The 19630-nt window shown below is 65.1% G+C and overlaps 2 protein-coding genes across 3 annotated transcripts; one reads left to right on the top strand and one right to left on the bottom strand.

Moving 5' to 3' along the window:
- Positions 1–1253: 1253 nt before the first annotated feature.
- Positions 1254–12414, top strand: GRM2 (glutamate metabotropic receptor 2). Its single transcript, XM_054837891.1, has 6 exons — positions 1254–1372; positions 4505–5124; positions 7441–8278; positions 8990–10053; positions 10906–11080; positions 11593–12414. The coding sequence occupies exons 2-6, from the start codon at positions 4666–4668 to the stop codon at positions 11664–11666; spliced, it is 2610 nt and encodes an 869-aa protein (XP_054693866.1). The 5' UTR covers positions 1254–1372; positions 4505–4665; the 3' UTR covers positions 11667–12414.
- A 183-nt stretch (positions 12415–12597) lies between these two features.
- On the bottom strand, positions 12598–16285 carry RRP9 (ribosomal RNA processing 9, U3 small nucleolar RNA binding protein). 2 transcript variants are annotated; one of them, XM_054837893.1, is made up of 15 exons: positions 16176–16285; positions 15957–16039; positions 15776–15891; positions 15611–15687; positions 15454–15495; positions 15095–15221; positions 14762–14886; positions 14417–14509; positions 14219–14319; positions 13962–14096; positions 13726–13788; positions 13481–13626; positions 13296–13375; positions 13099–13172; positions 12598–13006 (listed from the first exon to the last, which is right to left on the bottom strand). In XM_054837893.1, the coding sequence occupies exons 1-15, from the start codon at positions 16251–16253 to the stop codon at positions 12901–12903; spliced, it is 1446 nt and encodes a 481-aa protein (XP_054693868.1). In that variant the 5' UTR covers positions 16254–16285; the 3' UTR covers positions 12598–12900. The 2 variants fall into 2 exon arrangements, with proteins under 2 accessions (XP_054693868.1, XP_054693867.1); XM_054837892.1 differs by having other exon boundaries at positions 12647–13006; positions 13726–13824.
- Between the last annotated feature and the right edge of the window lie 3345 nt (positions 16286–19630).

The raw sequence follows: 19630 nt of genomic DNA on the forward strand, positions 1-19630 counted from the left end.
CCCCCGGCCAGGCACCCTCCTTTCCTGGGTGCTCCACTCCATGCTTCCACTCTTGGAAGAAGATGGGCTGGCAGGGGCTGGGATTCTGGTGCCATGGGTCCCCAGGGGAAACCTTGCCACAGAGGTCCTGGGTTATCCCCTCCCCAGAGCAGGAGTGCTGCGGGGGGGCAGAACAGAGCAGGTCTGACTCTTGCTGCAGTGCCTTAACCTGCAGCCTGCAAGCGCAGCAGCTGGCAGTGGGGAAACTGAGGCACGGGGTGGTGAGGTGGTTACCCAGGATGGTGCCGTGGAGGTACCTCTGGCTCCTGCCCATCCCTGCAGGTCCTATGTCATCCCCTGTCCCATTCTTGTCCCTGAGCCACAGAGCTCTCTGGGACAGCTGGGCTGCCAGTGTGGGACCGATGGGGACACAGCACAGTGGGATCCTGGCTGGCCAAATGACTCCAGAAAGGATTTGGGCAAGCGGTAGAGACCTGGAACGCTAAAGCCAGCCGCTGCTTCTGCCTTCGGATGGTCCAAACGCTTCCCCAAGCTTGGTGCTTGGGCTGACGGGAGGTGCTGGGGGCTGCATGGTGTGCAGGGGGCAGTGGGGTGATGCTGGGCACCCGGGTGCCCCCCAAGGGCTTGGGGAGCAGGGGGCAGGCTGGGCAGGGGGGAACGGCCCCAGGGGCACCAGGTTGCAGCTGTGGAGCTGGAGTGGGGGCTGGGACCCCTCTCACTGGGCTGGGACTGAGACGGGGCGCTCTGGGGCCGGGGCAGCAGGCGCTGAGCTGTGCCCTGTCGGGTCTGCCAGGGTGCTGAGCCAATCCTGCCTGCTCTGGCCGTGTCCTGCCTCAGCCCAGCCTGGACCTGGCCATGTCTTGCCTGGATCTGGCCATGTCCTGCCTGTGTCCTGCCTTCTCTGGCCTTGTCCTGCCTGTGCCTTAGCTTCTCCGGTCATGCCCTGCCTGGATCTGCCCATGTCCTGCCTGTGTCCTGCCTTCCCTGGCTGTGTCCTGCCTGTGCCCTGGCTCTCTCTGGCCATGCCTTGCCCGGATCTGGCCGTGTCCTGCCTGTGCCCTGCCTGGATCCGGCCATGTCCTCCCCGGCTCTGCCCAAGCCCTGCCAGCCTCCGACCCTGCCGGTGCCCTGCCCGGCGCGGCGGTGCCGGGAGCCGGCGGAGGGCGGGCGGGGTGGCCCCGGGGGTGCCGCTGCCCGCCGGGCCGGGTCGGGGCGGGGGCCGGGGCCGGGCCGGGCCGGGCGGGGGGCGGAGCGGCTCCGCTCGGCTGGGGCTGGCGGAGTGTCAGAGGCGGCGGCGGGAGGCGGCGGCAGCCGCAGCTCCGAGGCAGCCGCTGCACCGGCACCGGCTCCCGGCGCAGCCCGCCGGGCCCAGGTAAGGGCTGCGGTCCCCACCCCGGCGCTCCCGGCCGCGCCCGTCTCCGTGGCCTCGGGCCGCGCCGTGCCCCGGCCGCGCCCCGGCGTCCCCGGAGCCCCGGTGCCCGCGGCAGCGAGGAGCGCGGACCGGCGATCCCCCCGCAGCCGTCGGGGCCGCGGCACGGAGGGGCTCGGCGGCCGGTGCCCGGAGCGGGGGCTGCCGGGGCTGCGGGAGGGGAGCCGAGCCCGGGCAGCGGCACCGGCACCGGCTGGGCCGGGGGTGCGTGCGGGGCGGGGGCGCACCGGGGCCGGTCCCGCGGGTTCTCCCCTGCCCGGCGCAGGACGCCGGGGTCGCGGGGCTCCGGGAGAAGGGCTCGGGGGGTGTCCGTCCCCGCGGTGCCCCGGCAGCGCCGAGCCCCGCAGCGGGCACCCAGCGGGATGTCGCCGCCGCGGCCGCAGGGCCGGGAAAACGGGGGTGACCGCTGGGCACGGCGGGGACAGCCCCCACCCCCCCGGCTGCCGCCCCCCCGGGTCCCTTCTCTATCTGTCCCCGACCGGGGAGAGCAGTGGCTTTGGGGGGGATCAAGCGGGACAGCCGGACCCCAGGGCGGATTTGGGATGGGATTTGGGATGGGATTTGGGGTGGATCAGCCAAGCCCGTGACCCCAGCCTCTTGGGGGGCTGCAGTGGGGCGGGCAGCCCCCTCTTTTCCCACCTTGCTGCTGGGGTGCATGGGCCAGGGCTGTGCCAGCCCCTCTCGCCTTTGCCACCCCAACCCTGTGTGCTCCCACCAGGCTGGGCGAGGGCAGCAGAATGGCCGTGATGGCGGGGGGCGATGGGGCAAACACCTGGGGAAGGTGCTTCGGCCCCATGGAGCACCGGGGCTTGCAGGCCATGGGGCAGAACGGAGATGCGGGGTCCTGGCAGAGCTCGGTGGTGGTAGAACCTCCGGGGACCCCCGGGGGAGGTGACAATGGCGACTCGTGCAAGCGGGGCTCAGCCTGTGCCCTCCCAGCACGGCTGCTCTCACACGCACCCCATGCCGCCCCTAAGGGTGCTGGTGTCAGAGGGGATCAGGTCTCCTGGCAGAGAGTGGGTGGGAAGCACTCAGGGCTCGCAGGAGCAACGGCACCTTCTCACCCGTCCTACTTGGTGATGCTTTCGGGAGGCGAGGCTGCCAGCAGCCAGCAGCCAGCAGGAGCTTTCCCGTTGCACCACGTCCGTCAGGCTGGACTTGGCTCTGCCCTGCTGGGTGCTTCACTTCCCCAGATGTTCTCTAGATGTTCCTGTGGGGCTGTCCTCCTCCCTGGCACCGTGCCAACCCAGCAGAGGAGTTGTGGGGATGGCCACAGCCCCGCTCACAGCATCCCTCGGGGCTCACCGCCGGGTGGGTGATGGTTTGCCCTTTGGGTAGAGCTTTGCCTGAAGGTACCCTTCGTTTGGCGGGTCCCACCAGCTGCCCTGGAAGAGCCGTACCCCAAGGGGACCCCAAGGGCTCCTGGTGCTGCCAGAGCCATGTGCCGGGTCCAGCCTGGTGCCAATGGGCTCCATCGATAATCCGTATGCCTGCGGCCTCTTTCCTGCTTGAGGAAACCTTGGGTCCCTCAAAAGCATTCACTGCCTGAAATAAGGCAGGAACCTTTCCTCAGCCTCCTCCCCAAACTCCTTCAAACTGGGGGGGGGTCAGGTAGGAGATGCCCCAAGGCAGCTGGGGGCTCGTGACAGGCAGGCGGCACCCAGGCACAGGCACTTTGGGGCACAGAGGGGGGTGTCCACACTCACCTCACCCCATTATGCTTTGTGCCACACTGCTGCCCACAGTGGCATCACCACCAGCTCCGGCTGCTTGCCGGAGGGCTCCTCCAGCCACGGGCATCACCTGCCTGGAGGCACCGTGCCCCAGGGCATTGAGGGGTGCCCTGCTCCTGCTCGGGGAGAGCAGCCTCCATACCAGGTGCAGGGGTCTGCAGGGGGGCCAGCACCCTCCGGCATTGCCCTCCCACCCCGTGTGCCCCACGAGCACCCTGCTCTGCCGGGCTGCAGGGGAGCCCTGGGACCCACCACGGCACCGGCAGCTTCCTGTGCCAGAGCAGCCTGAGGTTTCTGGGCTGTCAGGGGGTACCCTTCTCCCACGGCCCCCGAAACACCGGCCCTGCGGGATTTCAGCAGTCAGCTTCAAATGGGAAACAAATCTCTCCCGTGGTTTGGGAAAAGACAACTGATCTCCGAGGGGACTGCATCTCCTGCCAAAAAAAGGCCTGTCTGCTGCAAAAGCCTTTGATTCCCCCGCGCCTCCGTGCTTTCTGCAGAGAGAGTCAGCAAACCTGGCTCTTACTTTTACTGAAATCTCTGAATTTAGTATACGGGGAAGGAAGGGGCGGTGGTGAGAGAACAGGCTCTGAAGCACCGCGGCTGCCGGAGCCTGCCCCGCACATCACTGCGGGAGGATGAAGCCAGTGGCGCGTCCCTGCTCTGGTGCCACGGGCAGCACCGGGGGCAGTGGCAGGGCTGGGGGGTATGGGGTGGGGATTAAACTACGCTGGTGGCTGGGTGCTGCGGGCACGGCGGGCTCATGGCTGGCTGCTGTTGGCAGAGCTCTTGGCTGGAGGTCAGGAGCTGTCTGCGCCCCTGATGCTGCTTAATGGGTCAGGGGCTGGGAGCTGGCATTGGCACTGCCCACCCAGCCCTGCCCCGGGTGACGTCCCTGCCCTGGGTGACCTCCTTGGCTCCTTCCCCCCACCCTCGATGTTTTAGGTGCCAGCAAGATGCCCCCTGGCAAGCTGCTCTGCCCAGCGCTGCCACAGGAGCCAGCTCTGGTGCCCCCCCCCATGCTGGCGCGTCCCGGGGAGTGCTGTGGGGGAACCAGTCCCCGCTGCCCTGCTTGTCCCCTGGGGTCAGTGTCACTTGCAGGTGTCCTTGGGGTCCTGGGTCACTGCAGAAGTGGCTGCATCCACTCAGCTCACGCTTTTGGGGGGGGGGGGTGTTCTTCCTACAGGCACCCCGGGTGGGGGGGGGTGCGGGGGGGGGGGGGGGGGGCACAGGCAGGCTCATGCCCTTGCTCGCCCGTGCAGGACTGGCACTGCCCCTGGGGACAGTCCCTGTCTGGCCTTGCAGCCTGCAGACCCGGCGGCTTCTCTCTTTGCTTTTCTAGGTGCCGAGGGCTCTGCTGGGGCGGCACAACCGCCCTCCTGCTGATACCACGCCGCGCCACCCCCGCCCCCCGATGCCTGGGGATTGCCTGCCCTCGCCTTGACGGGTGGCAGCAGGTGACACGGGGTGGCACGGGTCCCCCGGCTGGCGCCAGCGCACCCCATGGCGGTCCCCTTGGCCGCCTGGCTGTGGCTGATGCGCCTGGCCACCTGCCTGGCTGCCGGGCACGGCATGGCTGGCAAGAAGGAGATCAGCACAGATGGGGACCTGGTCATCGGGGGCCTCTTCCCCGTCCACGAGAAAGGAGTGGGGAGCGAAGACTGTGGCAAGATCAACGAGCACCGGGGCATCCAGCGCCTGGAGGCCATGCTCTTCGCCCTGGACGAGATTAACAAGGACGGGAGCATCCTGCCGGGGGTGAAGCTGGGCGCCCACATCCTCGACACCTGCTCCAAGGACACTTACGCCCTCGAGCAGTCCCTTGACTTTGTCCGCGCCTCCCTCACCAGGGTGGATGGCTCCGAGCACATCTGCCCTGATGGCTCCTACGCCGTCCACGATGACGTGCCCACTGCCATCACCGGCGTCATCGGGGGCTCCTACAGCGACGTTTCCATCCAGGTACCCCCCAGGCAAGAGGGGCTTGGATGGGGCTGGGGAGGGTCAGCGGAAAGACCCGGGGGGGGGGTAAAACCCCAGTAGCAGTGCAACGATGCCACTGCCAGTGTGGCACAGGGATGCTCTCGTTTCCCTCATGCTGATGCTGTGCCCCTTTCTGCAATGGGGAGGGAACACCTGCCCTGATGGTGGCCAGGGTCCCCTCAGGGGCTGCAGGGAGCCCCCGACCCACCATAAGCCATGGGAGCCGAGCCAGTGGATCCATCCCACGTGAGGACGGGGGTTTATTCCCCACCCGGGGTCATGGTGGCAAGCACAGCTCCTCAGCCCAGGATGATCTCGATGCTCAGGTCCACGCTGGCCTCGGTGCCACTGCGTTGCTGCGTCCCTCGCTGCCGCCAGTGGGTCTGGATGGTGCGAGCTGCCTCCCGGCAGCGCCGGTACCGGTCCCTGGCCTGCCACGTCCTGGTGTGGGTCTGGAGAAGGACGCTGGCCCTCTCCTGCCTGACATACGCTGCCAGAGCCTGCAGGCGCCGCTCCTCCCGCCGACGGGTGACGGCATGATGCCACCAGGCCTGGATGCAGCAGGCGCTCTGGGTGGCCACCTCCAGTGCCCGGCGGACCAGCTGCCCCCGCCACCACGCCTGGATGGCCATGGCCGCGCCATGTCTGTCCCGGTCCCCCTGTGCCAGCACAGTGCTGGGGGGAGCGGCTGCAGCCATGCCCCGGCACCCAGGGGGTGGCGGTTCCTGGGGGCCACTGCGGTGTGGAAGCGGGGTTCAGCTCACCTCCAGCCCCGTGGGTCCTGTCCCCCGTGGGACAGGTGGGTGGCTGGGTGCAGGGACACACCCCGGCGTGGCAGTGACACTCCTGATGTCAGAATGGCACTGGGGACACTGTGTCGGGGATGTGGGAACACTGCTCCCGGCAGGCAGAGCTGCCCAGTGTGAGGGGGCACCGTCCCCACTGCCCCCCCCCCCCAACCCAGCCCACGAGGTGTGGACAGCTGCGAGGGGGCACCCCCCTCTGAGGGGCTCAGCCATAGGGCTGCCCGGTTGGGGCAGGGTGGGCACGGGGGGGCCACCGCCCCCACGTCCCCAGTGATCCCATGGGAACAGGCACCTTGAGCCTTGGACCCGGCTGTCACCCTGGGGTGCAGCTCAGTCCCCAAAACTGTGGCTCTGCGGACCCAGGAGCCTGCTTCATCAGGGAGAAGAGCATCCCCTGAGGATGCAGGCAGCCGGCGGGGCCAGCTGAGTCTCGGGGCTGCCGGTGGGCCACGCGCTTGCTAAGATTTAACGAGTCCCTGGGGTGTGTCAGACCGTGTCTGCTGGTCCCTGAGGTCCCTGCATCCCCCTGGCCGCGGGGCGGAGGAAGCTGGGGCTGGGTGATGGAGGCAGCACCCTGGTCCAGCCCACGCGCGTGCTTGTCCCTTCCCTTGCTGGAGGCCCCAGTGTGTCCCCACGGCTGGGGACACCGTCCCGACCCCGGCGGGGGGAGCGCGAGCGGCGCTGGGGCGGCACGGCAGGCTGGCGGCTCCCGTTGTGCGGCGAGGCCGGGCAGCAGCGTTGCTGCGCTCGGGGGCCTTCTTGCCATTAGGGGACTTTGTCGTCAAGAGCATTTGTCCACGTTAATTAGGCCGCATCTCTCGCCTGGGGAGCAGCGAGATGTGGGCAGGCTCACCGGCCCCACTGGCGTGCCTGAGCCCCCCCCTTGCCGCTCCAAGAGCCTGGGTTTTTAACAGCCTCATTAGCAGGGCTTTTTTCCCCTTTAAAGCTAACGAGAGCTTCTGCTGAGCGGCTGGAAGGTGCCGGTCCCGCTGGGGCTCCCAATGCAGGATGTGCAGGCACGGGTCCCCAGGCCCAGCTCTGCAGCCCCCCAGGTTTGATAGGGGCTTCTGCCCCAGCTCCCAGAGCCCTTTCCCCCCACGCTGTGGGGCTGCGAGGCGCCCCGGCTTTCTCCTTGCCCACAAGCATCTCCCACAGGTCGCCTGTGGGGGATTTTCTGCTTTTGCCATGAATCCATTTATCCCCTCCCCAGCCCTGAATTTCAGAGGGGAGTGCATGAAATTAAAAAAAAAAAAAAAAAAAAGAATAAAAGAAATTAGCACATATGAGGACTCAGGCAACTCTGTGAATATGCTGTCCGTCCATCTGCCCGCCAACCAGGACCTTCCAGGTGTGTGTGTGGGTTGGGCACCAGCCCCACGGTCACACTTGGGAGCACCATGCAACACTTGGTGTTGGGCAGGGGTCCTCCAGTGGGAACGTCCCTCGCTGGGCCATGCCTTCAGGCGCTCACCTCTCCTCCTCCACGCAGGTGGCCAACCTGCTGCGGCTCTTCCAGATCCCACAGATCAGCTATGCTTCCACCAGCGCCAAGCTCAGCGACAAGTCCCGCTACGACTACTTCGCCCGCACCGTCCCACCAGACTTCTACCAAGCCAAAGCCATGGCGGAGATCCTCCGCTTTTTCAACTGGACCTACGTCTCCACCGTGGCCTCGGAGGGCGACTATGGGGAGACGGGGATCGAGGCCTTTGAGCAAGAAGCCCGTATGCGCAACATCTGCATCGCCACCTCGGAGAAGGTGGGGCGCTCCATGAACAAGAAGACCTATGATGGGGTGGTCCGGGCTCTGCTGCAGAAGCCCAATGCCAGAGTGGTTGTGCTGTTCACCCGAAGCGAAGACGCCCGGGAGCTGCTGGCGGCTGCCCAGAGAGCCAACATGTCCTTCACGTGGGTGGCCAGTGATGGGTGGGGAGCCCTGGAGAGCGTGGTGGCCGGGAGCGAAGCAGTGGCAGAGGGAGCTATCACCATCGAGCTGGCAGCCTACCCCATTAAGGAGTTTGCTGCCTACTTCCGTAACCTCAACCCCTACAATAACAGCCGAAATCCCTGGTTTCGGGAGTTTTGGGAGCAGAAGTTCAGGTGCAGCTTCCACACGCAGGACTGTAGCCGGTACTCCCTCAAGACAGGCAAGTTTGAGCCAGAGTCCAAGATCACATTCGTGGTCAATGCGGTCTATGCCATGGCTCACTCTCTCCACAACATGCACCAGGCGCTGTGCCCCAACACCACCAAGCTCTGCGATGCCATGAAGCCCGTCAATGGCAAAAGGTTCTACAAGGACTTTATGCTCAACGTTAATTTTGATGGTGAGTCCAGAGACAGAGACGGGATTTGGTTACCTAACTGGAAAGGGATGGATGGAGGAGCAGGGAAGGGGAAGGAGACCCAGATTTGATCCAAGACCCTCCAATTCCTCCAGCCTACCTACACCTGGGGACCCCTGTGCTGTGGTTGTCCCAGGATGCCAACAGCCCACCACCACCCTTGGGAGGCCTTCTGTCCCCAGTGTAGAGAAGCTGGTGACCAACTCCATCCTGCTACAGCTGGGTGGGACTAGCCCTACAAGGGACCCTCCAAGAACATGGGTCTTTGGACACCTCACTTGCAAGCACTGTGATTTATTCACGTTTCAGGGATTAAACTGGAGGGCTAGCCTTGATCAGGGACCCACATAGTTTGGGGTGAATTAGAAGTGTGTCCTCTGTGACTTGGGCTAGACTCAGCTATCCAGGTGTCACTGAAAACCATGGAGGCCACAAAATCCCCCACTTTGCCCCTGCAGAACTGGATGGGGGTGCCAAGCTCTTAGATATGTGGGGAGATAGCTCTCCACCTTTCCTTTCCTGCTCCTATCATGTCCATAGGCAGCAGGTATGAGACCGAAGGCAGGGAACAGGTTGGATATTTGCCTGTGGCCATGGCGGGATATGACCCTTTGAAGGAGCCCTGCCTCCATGCCAGGAGCAGGCACTCTCCTGCCCCATGGCAGTGACCATCTCCCCTTCTCCTCCTTCCAGCTCCATTCAGGCCAGCAGACACCAAGAGCGTTGTTCGATTTGACCGCTACGGCGATGGGATTGGGCGCTACAATATCTTCAACTATCGCCGCATGGATGGGCGGTATCAGTACCAGAAGGTGGGCTACTGGGCTGAGGGGCTCATCCTCAACACCAGCCTCATCCCATGGGCTGAGACCTCTATCCCCGTGTCCCAGTGCAGTGACCCCTGCAAGAAGAATGAGATAAAGAGCATGCAGCCTGGAGACATATGTTGCTGGATCTGCATCCCCTGCCAGCCCTATGAGTACTTGCTGGACGAGTTCACCTGCATGGACTGCGGTCTCGGTTACTGGCCCAATGAGACCCTGAATGGCTGTTACGAATTGCCCCAGGAGTACATACGCTGGAAAGACATGTGGGCCATTGGTCCCGTCACTATCTCTTGCCTGGGTTTTATCTCCACCCTCTTTGTTTTCGGAGTCTTCATGAAGAACAATGACACCCCCATCGTGAAGGCCTCTGGCCGAGAGCTGTGCTACATTCTCCTGACTGGGGTCCTCATGTGCTACAGCATGACCTTCATCTTCATTGCAAAGCCCTCCACCGAGGTGTGCACGCTCCGGCGCCTGGGGCTAGGCACATCCTTTGCTGTCTGCTATTCGGCCCTCTTGACCAAGACAAACCGTATTGCCAGGATCTTCAGTGGGGTGAAGGAGGGGGTCCAGCGCCCCCGGTTCATAAGCCCCACATCACAGGTGGTCATCTGCATGGCCCTCATCTCTTGCCAGCTGATCATTGTCATCATCTGGCTGCTGGTGGAGACCCCCGGCACAGGCAAGGAGACTGAGCCTGACAAGAGGTACATCGTCACCCTCAAGTGCAACAACCGTGACTCCAACATGCTCATTTCACTCACCTACAACGTCCTCTTGATTGTCCTCTGCACGGTCTATGCCTTCAAGACACGGAAATGCCCCGAAAACTTCAATGAGGCCAAGTTCATTGGGTTCACCATGTACACAACCTGCATCATCTGGTTGGCCTTCCTGCCCATCTTCTATGTGACCTCCAGTGACTACCGAGTAAGAGCCTGAATTCTGGGGGTGCTGTGATAGGGCTTGATCTGAGCGGTCCTGGTGATTTGGGCCCTGCAGGGTTTGTGGTGAGGACATGTGCGGGACTGGGGAAGGGTCTTTGGCTATCGACCTGGTGATGGTCACCTCCACATTGGGGCATTCGGGACCAGGGGAAGGGTGGCTGAAAGGCTGTGGCTGAGGGAGCAATGAGTCCTGGGGAGAAGACACCAGCCCCTTGGCAGACTGTTTGCTAGGATGAGGATGGGAAATGGCCCTGAGACCTCCAGAGACCCCTCCCAACCTGACCGTGGAGGAGTGATTGCCATCCTTCAGCCTCACAATGCAAAGACATGAGACAGCCACTGGCCCATCCAGCCAACCTCCAACCAGGTTGGCATGAATGCCAACCCAGGGCCAACATGGTCCCTGGGGAGCCGAGCAGTGCCAGGGACTGGGGTGCACCCTGCAGCACCTCAACTCCCCCCTCTGCTAGGGCACCCAGGCACATTCTTGCCAGGCCTGGAGGACTCGGTGGGGGCAGCTGCAGTCAGCAGCTTCCAGAGAGGACCTGCATCCCGTGGTGGGAGCAGGCACCAGGTGGGGGGTGCCGGGCTCTGGCCCTGGGTACTTCCCCAGAGCAGCATCTTGGCAAGGCTGGGGGTGCTGCTCAGGGGGTACCTGCTTTGCAGAGGTGGCATGTCCCCGTCAGGGCAGTGCCCACCCTCTACCCATGGGTGTCCAGCAAGTCCACCCTGACAGAGGGACCTGGTGTGGGGTGGGATGTCCCTGAGGGGTGCAGGCAGCAGCCTCACCTGACAGGTGCACCAGGGAGCACCTGACGCCCACCCCTGTCTCCAGGTCCAGACCACCACCATGTGCATCTCGGTGAGCCTCAGCGGCACTGTTGTCCTTGGCTGCCTCTTCACGCCCAAGCTCCACATCATACTCTTCCAGCCGCAGAAGAACGTGGCCAGCCACCGCGTGGGCACCACTCGGTTCAGTGTGGCGGCCGCCAGCTCCAGCCAGTCTCACGGTGAGCACGGTGGGGCTGGGGAAGGGCTGGGGGGGACAGCACCCCCTTCCTGGGGGGGAGTGGGGAGAGCACCCCAGCATGGGACCCTGAAGGAAAGTGGGATGCAGGGTAGGGCATGACTGGAAATGGGGGGACAGAGGATGCTGTGTCCCCTATGGCTCATCCCTCTCCCAATCTCTCATGTTCCCCATCTCCCATGGTTGCACCCCCAAAGCTGCAGCACAGCCTGCCAGGGGGGTACTGTTCCCGGGGGCCCATCATTGCCCCAAGGGGACACGGCCACCCCAAGCACCCTCCACCCCAGCCCTGGGGGATGTGGTCACCCTGGGCACCTGTCATCACCCGGGGGGGGGGGGGGGGGGGGCATGGCCACCCTGGGCACCCTCCACCCCAGCCCCAGGGGATGCAGCTTCCCAGGCACCCATCACCCACTGCAGTGGGATGCTCTCGGCAAGCGGGGGTGGGGGTGCTGCCAGATCCCAACCTGTCCTGACTGCTGCCTTCCCGGCCAGGCTCAGCCTCGCAGTACGTGCCCACGGTGTGCAATGGCCGCGAGGTGGTGGACTCCACGACATCATCCTTGTGAAGGACAGAGGGGCCAGCCCGTGGTGCTGCTGCTTCTGCCCGTGGCTGCACCGCACCCCAGCTCCCTCCCCAGAGAGAGCAGTGCCCGCGGCATGGGCTGCTCGGGTGCCAGAGGCAGCCGGGAGGCTCAGCCCCTGCCCCAGCACAAGTTACACATCCCACGCGTTGGGTCACGGTACACATCACCCTCCCCTTGCACTGAGTCACGTTACATGTCCCCTGCACTGAGCCACGGTGAACGTGTCCCCCGCCCCCTGCACTGAGCCATGGTGAACGTCCCAAATCCCTTGAACTGAGCCATGGTGTCCATCCCCCCGTCCCCTGCACTGAGCCATGGTGAATGTCCCCCCATCCCTTGCACTGAGCTGTAGGGCATGTCCCCCAGTCCCTGCACCGAACTGTGGTGCAAGCCCCCCACCTCGTCCCCAGCACTGAGCCTTGGCGCACATCCCCCATCCCTTGCACCGAGCTGCGGTGCTCGACCCGACCCCCTCGTTGCAACTCCCGCTTTGCTTGCACCGAGCCACGCTGTGCCCCCCCTCCCCGGTCCCCGCCGAGCCCTGTGCCGGCACATGCTGCCCTCCCCCCTGCCCCATCGCCCACCCCGCTTTCCTGGTGCAGGGCCTTTCCCCATCACCCCCGTGCCAAGCCGTGCCCCGTGTCACCCTCCCTTGGGCGCTTTGCAGAGTTTCACCTTTTCCTCTTCGTTTTCGGCCCCAGGAAAGCAGCCGAGCGCTGCGGGGCTGGGCCCAAGCCCCCTCCATCCCTCCCCCGCTGTGCGTAGTGCTGCTCACCCTTGGGGGAGCCGGGGCAGGAGCAGGGGTGAACACCCAGTGCCCCCCAGCCCCTGCAGAGCCCAGGGGGGTCCAGCTGGGGCCAAGGGTGAGTAACAGGACCCAGGTATCTGAGCCCAACCAAGTTTTTAAGAGTAGATTTTTTCTGTGAGCAAGAGTGTGATTTTTTTTTTTTTGTAATTTATGTAAATAAAGTGGGTTTTTTGTTTTTGGGGTTTTTTTTAAATGAACTCTTCTGGAGCTCAGGTCCAGCTGAACCTGAGGGAAGGGGGCAGACCCTCGCAGAGGGCAGAGCCACGTCACGATATGGGGGCCAGCAGGGTCAGGGACCACACAACAGCCCCTGCTCACATCCTGCCGGCCGTGGGAAGGTGGGTGCACGAAGGACGTGGGGTGCAGCTCCAGGGACAGGGTTTAACGACCCAGCTGCGGGCCAGGGAGCTAGGAGCTGTCGGGGGCTTCGGGGCTGGGGGCTGAGGCCCTCTTCTTCAGGGGGATGATGCAGATGCTGTTTTTGGCTTCTTTGACTCTCCACCACCGTCCGAGCCTGCAGATAAGAGAGATGGAGGTCACCCTCTGCCGAGCCCAAAAGGAGGGGGGGCTGTGGCCCCAGGCAGGGCCAGGGAGGGGGGACAGTACCGGTGCTCCTGCCCAAGGCCGACCACCAGGAAGTCACCAGCTGCCGAGAACGCAAGGCTGTTGACGAAACCCACCTGGAGGGGACAGGGCAGAGGTGAGGGGCTCCCACAGCCTCCTCCTGCCACCCAGGGAGGGGAGCCCCTGCCAAAAGACCCCCCCAGCCCAGCTCCAGCATTCCCCAACCTCCCCATCCATACCAAGGGGATGTCCCAGAGGGGCTCCAGCTTCCGAAATCCCTCACCACACTTCCAGAGCTTCACGCTGGCACTGTGGGAGCCTGGGGCGGAGAGAAGAGACTGCCATACACCCTGACCTGTGGAAGGGAGCAGGATGCACCCCCCCTGCACCCCAAAACGCCTGCTCCAAAGTGGCTGCCACGCACCTGTAGCCAGGAGGTCAGTGTTGCGCAGGGCAGCCACTGCCGAGATCCAGTACGGCTGCTGCAGGCCCTGGACATCCTGCATGCCGTGCGCCTGCCGGGCCAGCGCCAGCGGCTTCTTCTTGGTCAGCCCCCACAGGGCTACGGACCTGCCAGGGAGGGGAGGGGTGAGGGGGCCACACAGGCACCGCCTGCCCACCCCATGCACCGCCCCCCCACCCCACACACCACCCCAGTCCCGTGCTCACCCATCATCAGCGCCCGACACCATGTGCTCCTCGTTGATGAGCTGGATGCAGTCGATGGAGCCCCTACGAAGAGAAGAGGCAGCTACATCAGTTGTGATCCTATATAGGAGACAAGGTGTCACCAGGGCATCAGCATCCCCAGGGTGCCAGCAGGCTCCTGGTAATGCCTGGCACCCACACGCTGCTGCCCCAGCCGGACCCGCCTGCCCACAGCCCCTCTCCCGCCCCAGACCTACTGGTGCCCGTAGAACACGAGCTGCGACTCCTCAGGGATCTTCCAGAGCCGCACGGTGCCATCCCGTCCCCCCGCCGTCACGCAGCACTCCCGGCTCAGGCTGTCCAGCCCTGTGATGACATCCTGGTGCCCAAACCTGGAGGGGGAGATGGCAAAGAGCTGCAGCGGGGGCACGGCTCTCTGCCGCCTCGCCTTCCCAGGGGCTGCCGGCACGTCCCATGGGAGCAGGGTCAGCGGGGTGTCCCCCTCAAGTCTTACAAGGTCTCCACATATGCATTCTCTGCCACGTTCCAGACCTTGACGCAGCGGTCGTGGGAGGCGCTGTACAGCTGGTGTGTGCCCTTCCGGAAGGACAGGCCCTACGGGCAGATGGACGGACATGGGCACAGCAGTGAGGGGCACCAGGGATGCGGCCGCCCGGCCCCGCAGGCATTGCAGGCGATTCCCCTGACTCACCGAGACAGCGTCGCGATGTCCGGTGAAGATGTGCAGGCGCTTGCAGGTGGCTGCATCCCAGATCATGATCAGCTTGTTCCTGTCTCCTGTGGCCTGGCAGACAGCAGGGGATACCCAAGACCTGCCCCTCAGGGACCCACGGCCCACCCCAGCCTCCACTGCCACCCCATCTGCTGTGGGGGAACCCAGGGACCCATTCTTGACCCCAGCAGGGACAGAGGCTGCTTTAACCCAGCAAGGTACACTTGGGCATGAGACACTGCGCCCCAGGACCCTGGGAAGAGATGCACTCCCCACAGCCACCTCTCCACCCCACGCAGTGGCACGAGCCCCTTCTCCCCATACCAAGTACTTGCCATCCGACGAGATGGCCATGCAGAGGACGTGGGACGCGTGCCCCATGTGCTGCTCCTCAGTGCCCTTCTTGCCCCCGGGCACCACACACAGCCTCTTCCCGCTCTGCACCTCCCCTGCAGGAAAGGCATGGCTATTACCCCCCGGGAACCTCCCACCGCTCTGGAAAGTGCCAACACCTCCCACAGAACCCAAAATGATGCACACACACACACATCCCTGGAGGGACCGAGGGCCAAGCCACCTTCATGGGCACCTGCGGTCCTGCTGCTGCAGGGTTCAGGCTGGGGGAACAGCCAGGGGCAGCCCCAAGGGAACACTTGCATTTGATGAGGGAGCCATCCTTGGAAGCGGAAAAGATGAACCTGTCATCCGGAGAGACGACCAGGCAGGTGACGGGCAGCTGGTGCCCCCGCAGCACTCGGATGCTGGCTGGATCCGGAGGCTGCACCTGCAGGGAGAGTGGGACGTGAGCCGGGTCGCCCCAACCCCTTTCCCGGTCACGGGAGTACCGGAGCACGGCACACTCCCTTCCCTAGGGCGCCAGCAGCCGGCACCCCATGCGGGAGAAGGGCCCCGTCCCACCGCCAGCGCGGCAGCTCCGTGTGCCCGCGTGACCGCGCCAGAGCATCGCCCGACGCCGGGACCTATGGTCCAGCACCCCCCCAGCACCGGGCACTTACGTCTTTGGCGACCAGGCGCTGCAGCCGGCCCTTCTGCTCGAGCTGGGGAAGAAGTGGGAGGCTCAGCGGAGGCGGCCCCGGCCCCGGCCTCGCAGGAGAGGGACAGAGCCCGCCGCCGCCACCGGGACCGGGGGGACGTGCCCACCCCCCTGCTCACCACGTCCTCCTTCAGCCGGTCGCCGATGAGATCCGCCGGCTGGGTCTCCTCCTCCTCCTCGGCAGCCCGCTCCTCCTCTGCGGCGGACACAGCGCGTGAGGGCCGGGCTCAGCGCCCGGGGCCGCCCCGCCGGGGCACCGGTACGAGGGGCCGGGCGGGACTCACCGTGCTGGCGGAGCTGCTCCAGGTACAGCTTGGCCAGGCGCAGCTTCTTCTCCTGCGGCGTCTCCTCCACCTCCTCCTCCGCCGCCGCCTCCCGCCGCCGCCGCCGCAACGACGGGCTACGGGGACACGCGTGAGCACCGGCACGGCCACCGGCACCGGCACCCCCCGGCGCAGCCCTTACCTCTCCGGCTCGGAGTCGCTGGACACCTCCTCGTCAACGGGCCGGCCGGCCGCCGCCCGCGGCCTCCCCTCGGCGCCCGGGACCTGCGGGACGCACCGGAGCGATCAGCGCGGAGACCCGACCCGACCCGACCCGACTCCTCTCCTCCCCTCCCCTCCCCTCCCCTCCCCTCCCCTCCCCTCCCCTCCCCTCCCCGCCTCCCTCCGGCCCGGCCCGTACCGCCACCCGCGGCCGCCGCCGTCCCGCCGCCCCTCGCGGGGCCTTGCCCCTCCTGCCGCCCGCCGCCGCCGCCGCCATGCTGCTGCCGCCGCACGTGGTGCCCGCCCCGCCCCGCCCCGCCGGCGGCTGGAGGCCAGGCCACGCCCCCGCCCGCACCGATTGACTGCAGGCGGCCGGGCCCCGCCCCCGCCGCTCCTGCGGCCCCGCCTCCCCTTCCCCGGAAGCGCGCTCCTGCCCCGCCCCCGCTCCCAAGCGGCGGGCCGCGCTGTCACTCGGGTAGTGACGTGCTTCACTCCGCGCCGGGCCCGCCCCGCCCCCTCGGCGCTGCGCCCGCCCCCTCAGCGTTGAGCCCCGCCCCCTCGCGCCATGCCCCGCCCCCACGGGGCTCCTCCGCCTGCGGTCCGGCCGTGCCCCCGGTGCCCCGGCGGGGAGCAGGGGGGTCCCGCTGGCCGCCCTGCCCCAGGGACCAGCCACCCCCTGCAGCCCGCGTCCCCCGCTCACCGAGGCGGCGTATGGGTGGCCGCTTCCCAAATCACGCTCGGCTTGTTCTGCCCCTCGGGGACCCCCAGCCCCCGGCCCAGCCGCGGGGTCCCGTCCCACGTCCTTTGCGGGGGGCAGGGCCCCCTCCTTGGCTGTGCCAGTGTAGCAAAAAAGATAGGCCTGCAGCGAAGGCCTACGTATACGTGTTAAGAAACTTCATTGTTACTTTAGGTAGAAGGCTAACGACGCGTAGAACGAGCCCCCGCTACACATCACGCGAAAAAGGAGCTACAAGGCACTTCAAGGTCCGTATGTACGCACTCTGCAGAAAGGGAGGACGCTAGCCGCCTCCAGCAGCATCCTTATCGTCCTGAGGCATAGAGCGAACAATTACCAACACCAAAGTATGGAGAAACTAGGGGAAAGGTAATTTGGGCCAGGGTCCCCACCACCACCGACCCATAAGCCCCCTACCCAAATTATCCCACCGACTCAAAAGATAGAGGTGGAGGAAGGAACCGAGCAGGCGTTCCAGTTTGCACGCTAGGCAAAGAAATATGAACCAATAATTGCAACGGGGAGCGCACCGCTTTGTAATCTTTGTCACGTTCGTGTATAAATATGACAAGAGAACCAGCGTTGGGGGTGCCTGATGTGAGGAACTCTCCTCCTGGCACCCAGCGCTGCAATAAAGGAAATGCCTGCTTCTTCATGCTAAATGGGTGTTAAGAAGTTTTATTTCCAAATTTTAGGTGACACCAGGGGTAGCTGTTTGTCTGGGAGGGCCTGTCCTGGCAATGCTCTAAAGACCTAAAACCTGCTTTTCTGCTGAAACTTTGTCTGGCACGTTCGGTCTCTTTTCTCTTTGGCTCCTGGGGAGGTGTGGGAGGGTGGCGGGAACACCCACGGCTGGTCTCTGCGAGGCGACGGGCTCACTCCCCAGGGATAAGTGCCCAAAGAATGTCACCATGCATGTCCAGGGCTGCTGGCTGCCAGCGGGTGGTCTCCCCTTTGGAGACTGCTCAAGGGCTCCACAGAGGGCTTGGTTTTGCGGTGCGACCTCTTACCACCGATCTTGCGACTTCTGACATCCCCAGGTGGGAGGAGTTGCAGGGCTGGTGGGGATGGGTGGTGCGGGCAGGAGGCAGAGCTGCCCTTCCCACTGGGGACGTGGAGGGGACGATGCTGCTGGAGCCAGAGCCTTGGTGGCTTTGTAGCTCCTGGGCTCGGCCACGTCAGCGCGAGGCAGCACAGGCTCCTCCAACGGTGGGAGGCAGAAAAGGTGATTTACCCCGGCGTGACCCTGGAGAGGGCAGGGAAGGCTTCAGTTTCAGCTTAGGCTTTGGCTCTAGCTTGGGCTTCTCCTTCTCTCTGTTTCGCAGCCCAGCAGAGCAGCTGGTGCTTTGTGGCAAGGATGAAACGTGTGAGCAGGTTTTGCCCTGGACCACTGGAGAGTGGTTGTCGTGCCGCTCCCTGGAGGATGCCAGCTCCCCTGGGGCTGAGGTCTCTTCTTTCCTATTAGACTTAGGGAAGGGGCTAGGGCTGCTGCTCCATCTCTGTCCGAGCAGAGTCCTCGCTGGGGGCCGAGCGCCACCTCATCCATGCACTTGGCAGCTGTAAGTTCAGCAGTGCTTGCTTAAACCTTGACTTTGGCCTTTCTTGTCTGAGGAGGAGGACCGTCTGAGTCGCCAGGGAGGAGACCAGGGGGCTGACGTCTGTCTTTGCACTTTGAAGGACTGCGAGGACAAAGCAGCAGAGGTGAGGCGAACGCCCCGTGTCCCTTCCAGCCAGGCACTTTGCACCCTGTGATCCCCAAGGCCAGGAGGGAGCCAGGGGGCAGGTGGCTCGGCTGGAGGCTGCTGGTCAGGAACAACCCCCTCCAGAAACACCCCCCTCCCATAGATGCGCTGGGAGCAGAGCCCCCCTCGCCTGGGGTGGGGGGGAGCTCCATGCCGAGGTCCTTCCTCTTCCCCGCTGCCCTCACTCACCTGCCCTGATATGCTCCCTCTTCCTGTCCTCATCCACCTGCCGTCCGATGAGCCCTGGGGGGACACGGTGTGTTGGGGACCCTGCTGCCTGTTGGAGACCCCGCTGCCCATCAAGAACCCCGCCACCCAGCCTGCCTGGCCGCACAGCTCCCCGGGGAGGGCTGACCCTGGGGTGCAGCATCGGGGAGGGGATGGATGAGCCTCCCGCCAGCCCCACCTGTGCAGACGGGGGTGGGAGTGGGTGAAGGGGTGCCCCACAGGTCCTGTGCTGGGAGAGGAAGGGACCCTGGGCTTGCGGCTCACCGATGAACCTGACAGCCTCCCGCCGCAGGATCTCCTGCGGGCTGTGCAGGTAGGGCTGGCACTGGTGCAGGTAGTCCTTCACCCTGCTCTTTTTCCTGGCCAGCTGGAGAGAGAAGGGCACAGGGCTGGCACAGAGCTGCCCACCAGTTGGGCCATCGCCCTGACCAGGATCCCCGGGGATGCTGGGGTGCCATCCTGCTGGCAGGGTCCCCTTTGGGACCCCAGGGGGGAGGACAGCCTGGAGCAGAGCCTGCTCCTGGGGGGGGTGTGCAGCCACGGGGGCACAGCCCTCTGTGTACCCCCTGCCGCTGGGCATGGGGCAGGGCTCACCCGGGGCAGGTCCTGGGGGCGTTGGGGCTGTGCTTACCAGGCGCTCGCTGATCCTCCATCCCTGCTCAATCCCGTCCAGCTGCGCCAGCTGCTCCCACTTCAGGAACCGACCAGCACTGCGGAGGGCTTCCTGGGAGGCCTAGGGAGCAGCAGAGATGCCACCACCAGCACCAGGGGCACAGGACCCTGTGTCCCCACTCTTGGCAGGGCTCAGAGCCTGTCCCAGCCCGTGCAGGGAAGACGCACCAGCTGAGGACTGATGCTGCCACCAGGTTCAGCACCCCAGGGGAAGATAAGGGCAGCCACCCTCTCTGGCTGGAAGCCCATCAGGGCTTCAATGTTTTGGTCTTGGTG

Source organism: Grus americana, chromosome 11 (genome assembly GCF_028858705.1).
Source record: "Grus americana isolate bGruAme1 chromosome 11, bGruAme1.mat, whole genome shotgun sequence".
In the NCBI taxonomy this organism is placed as follows: domain Eukaryota; kingdom Metazoa; phylum Chordata; class Aves; order Gruiformes; family Gruidae; genus Grus; species Grus americana.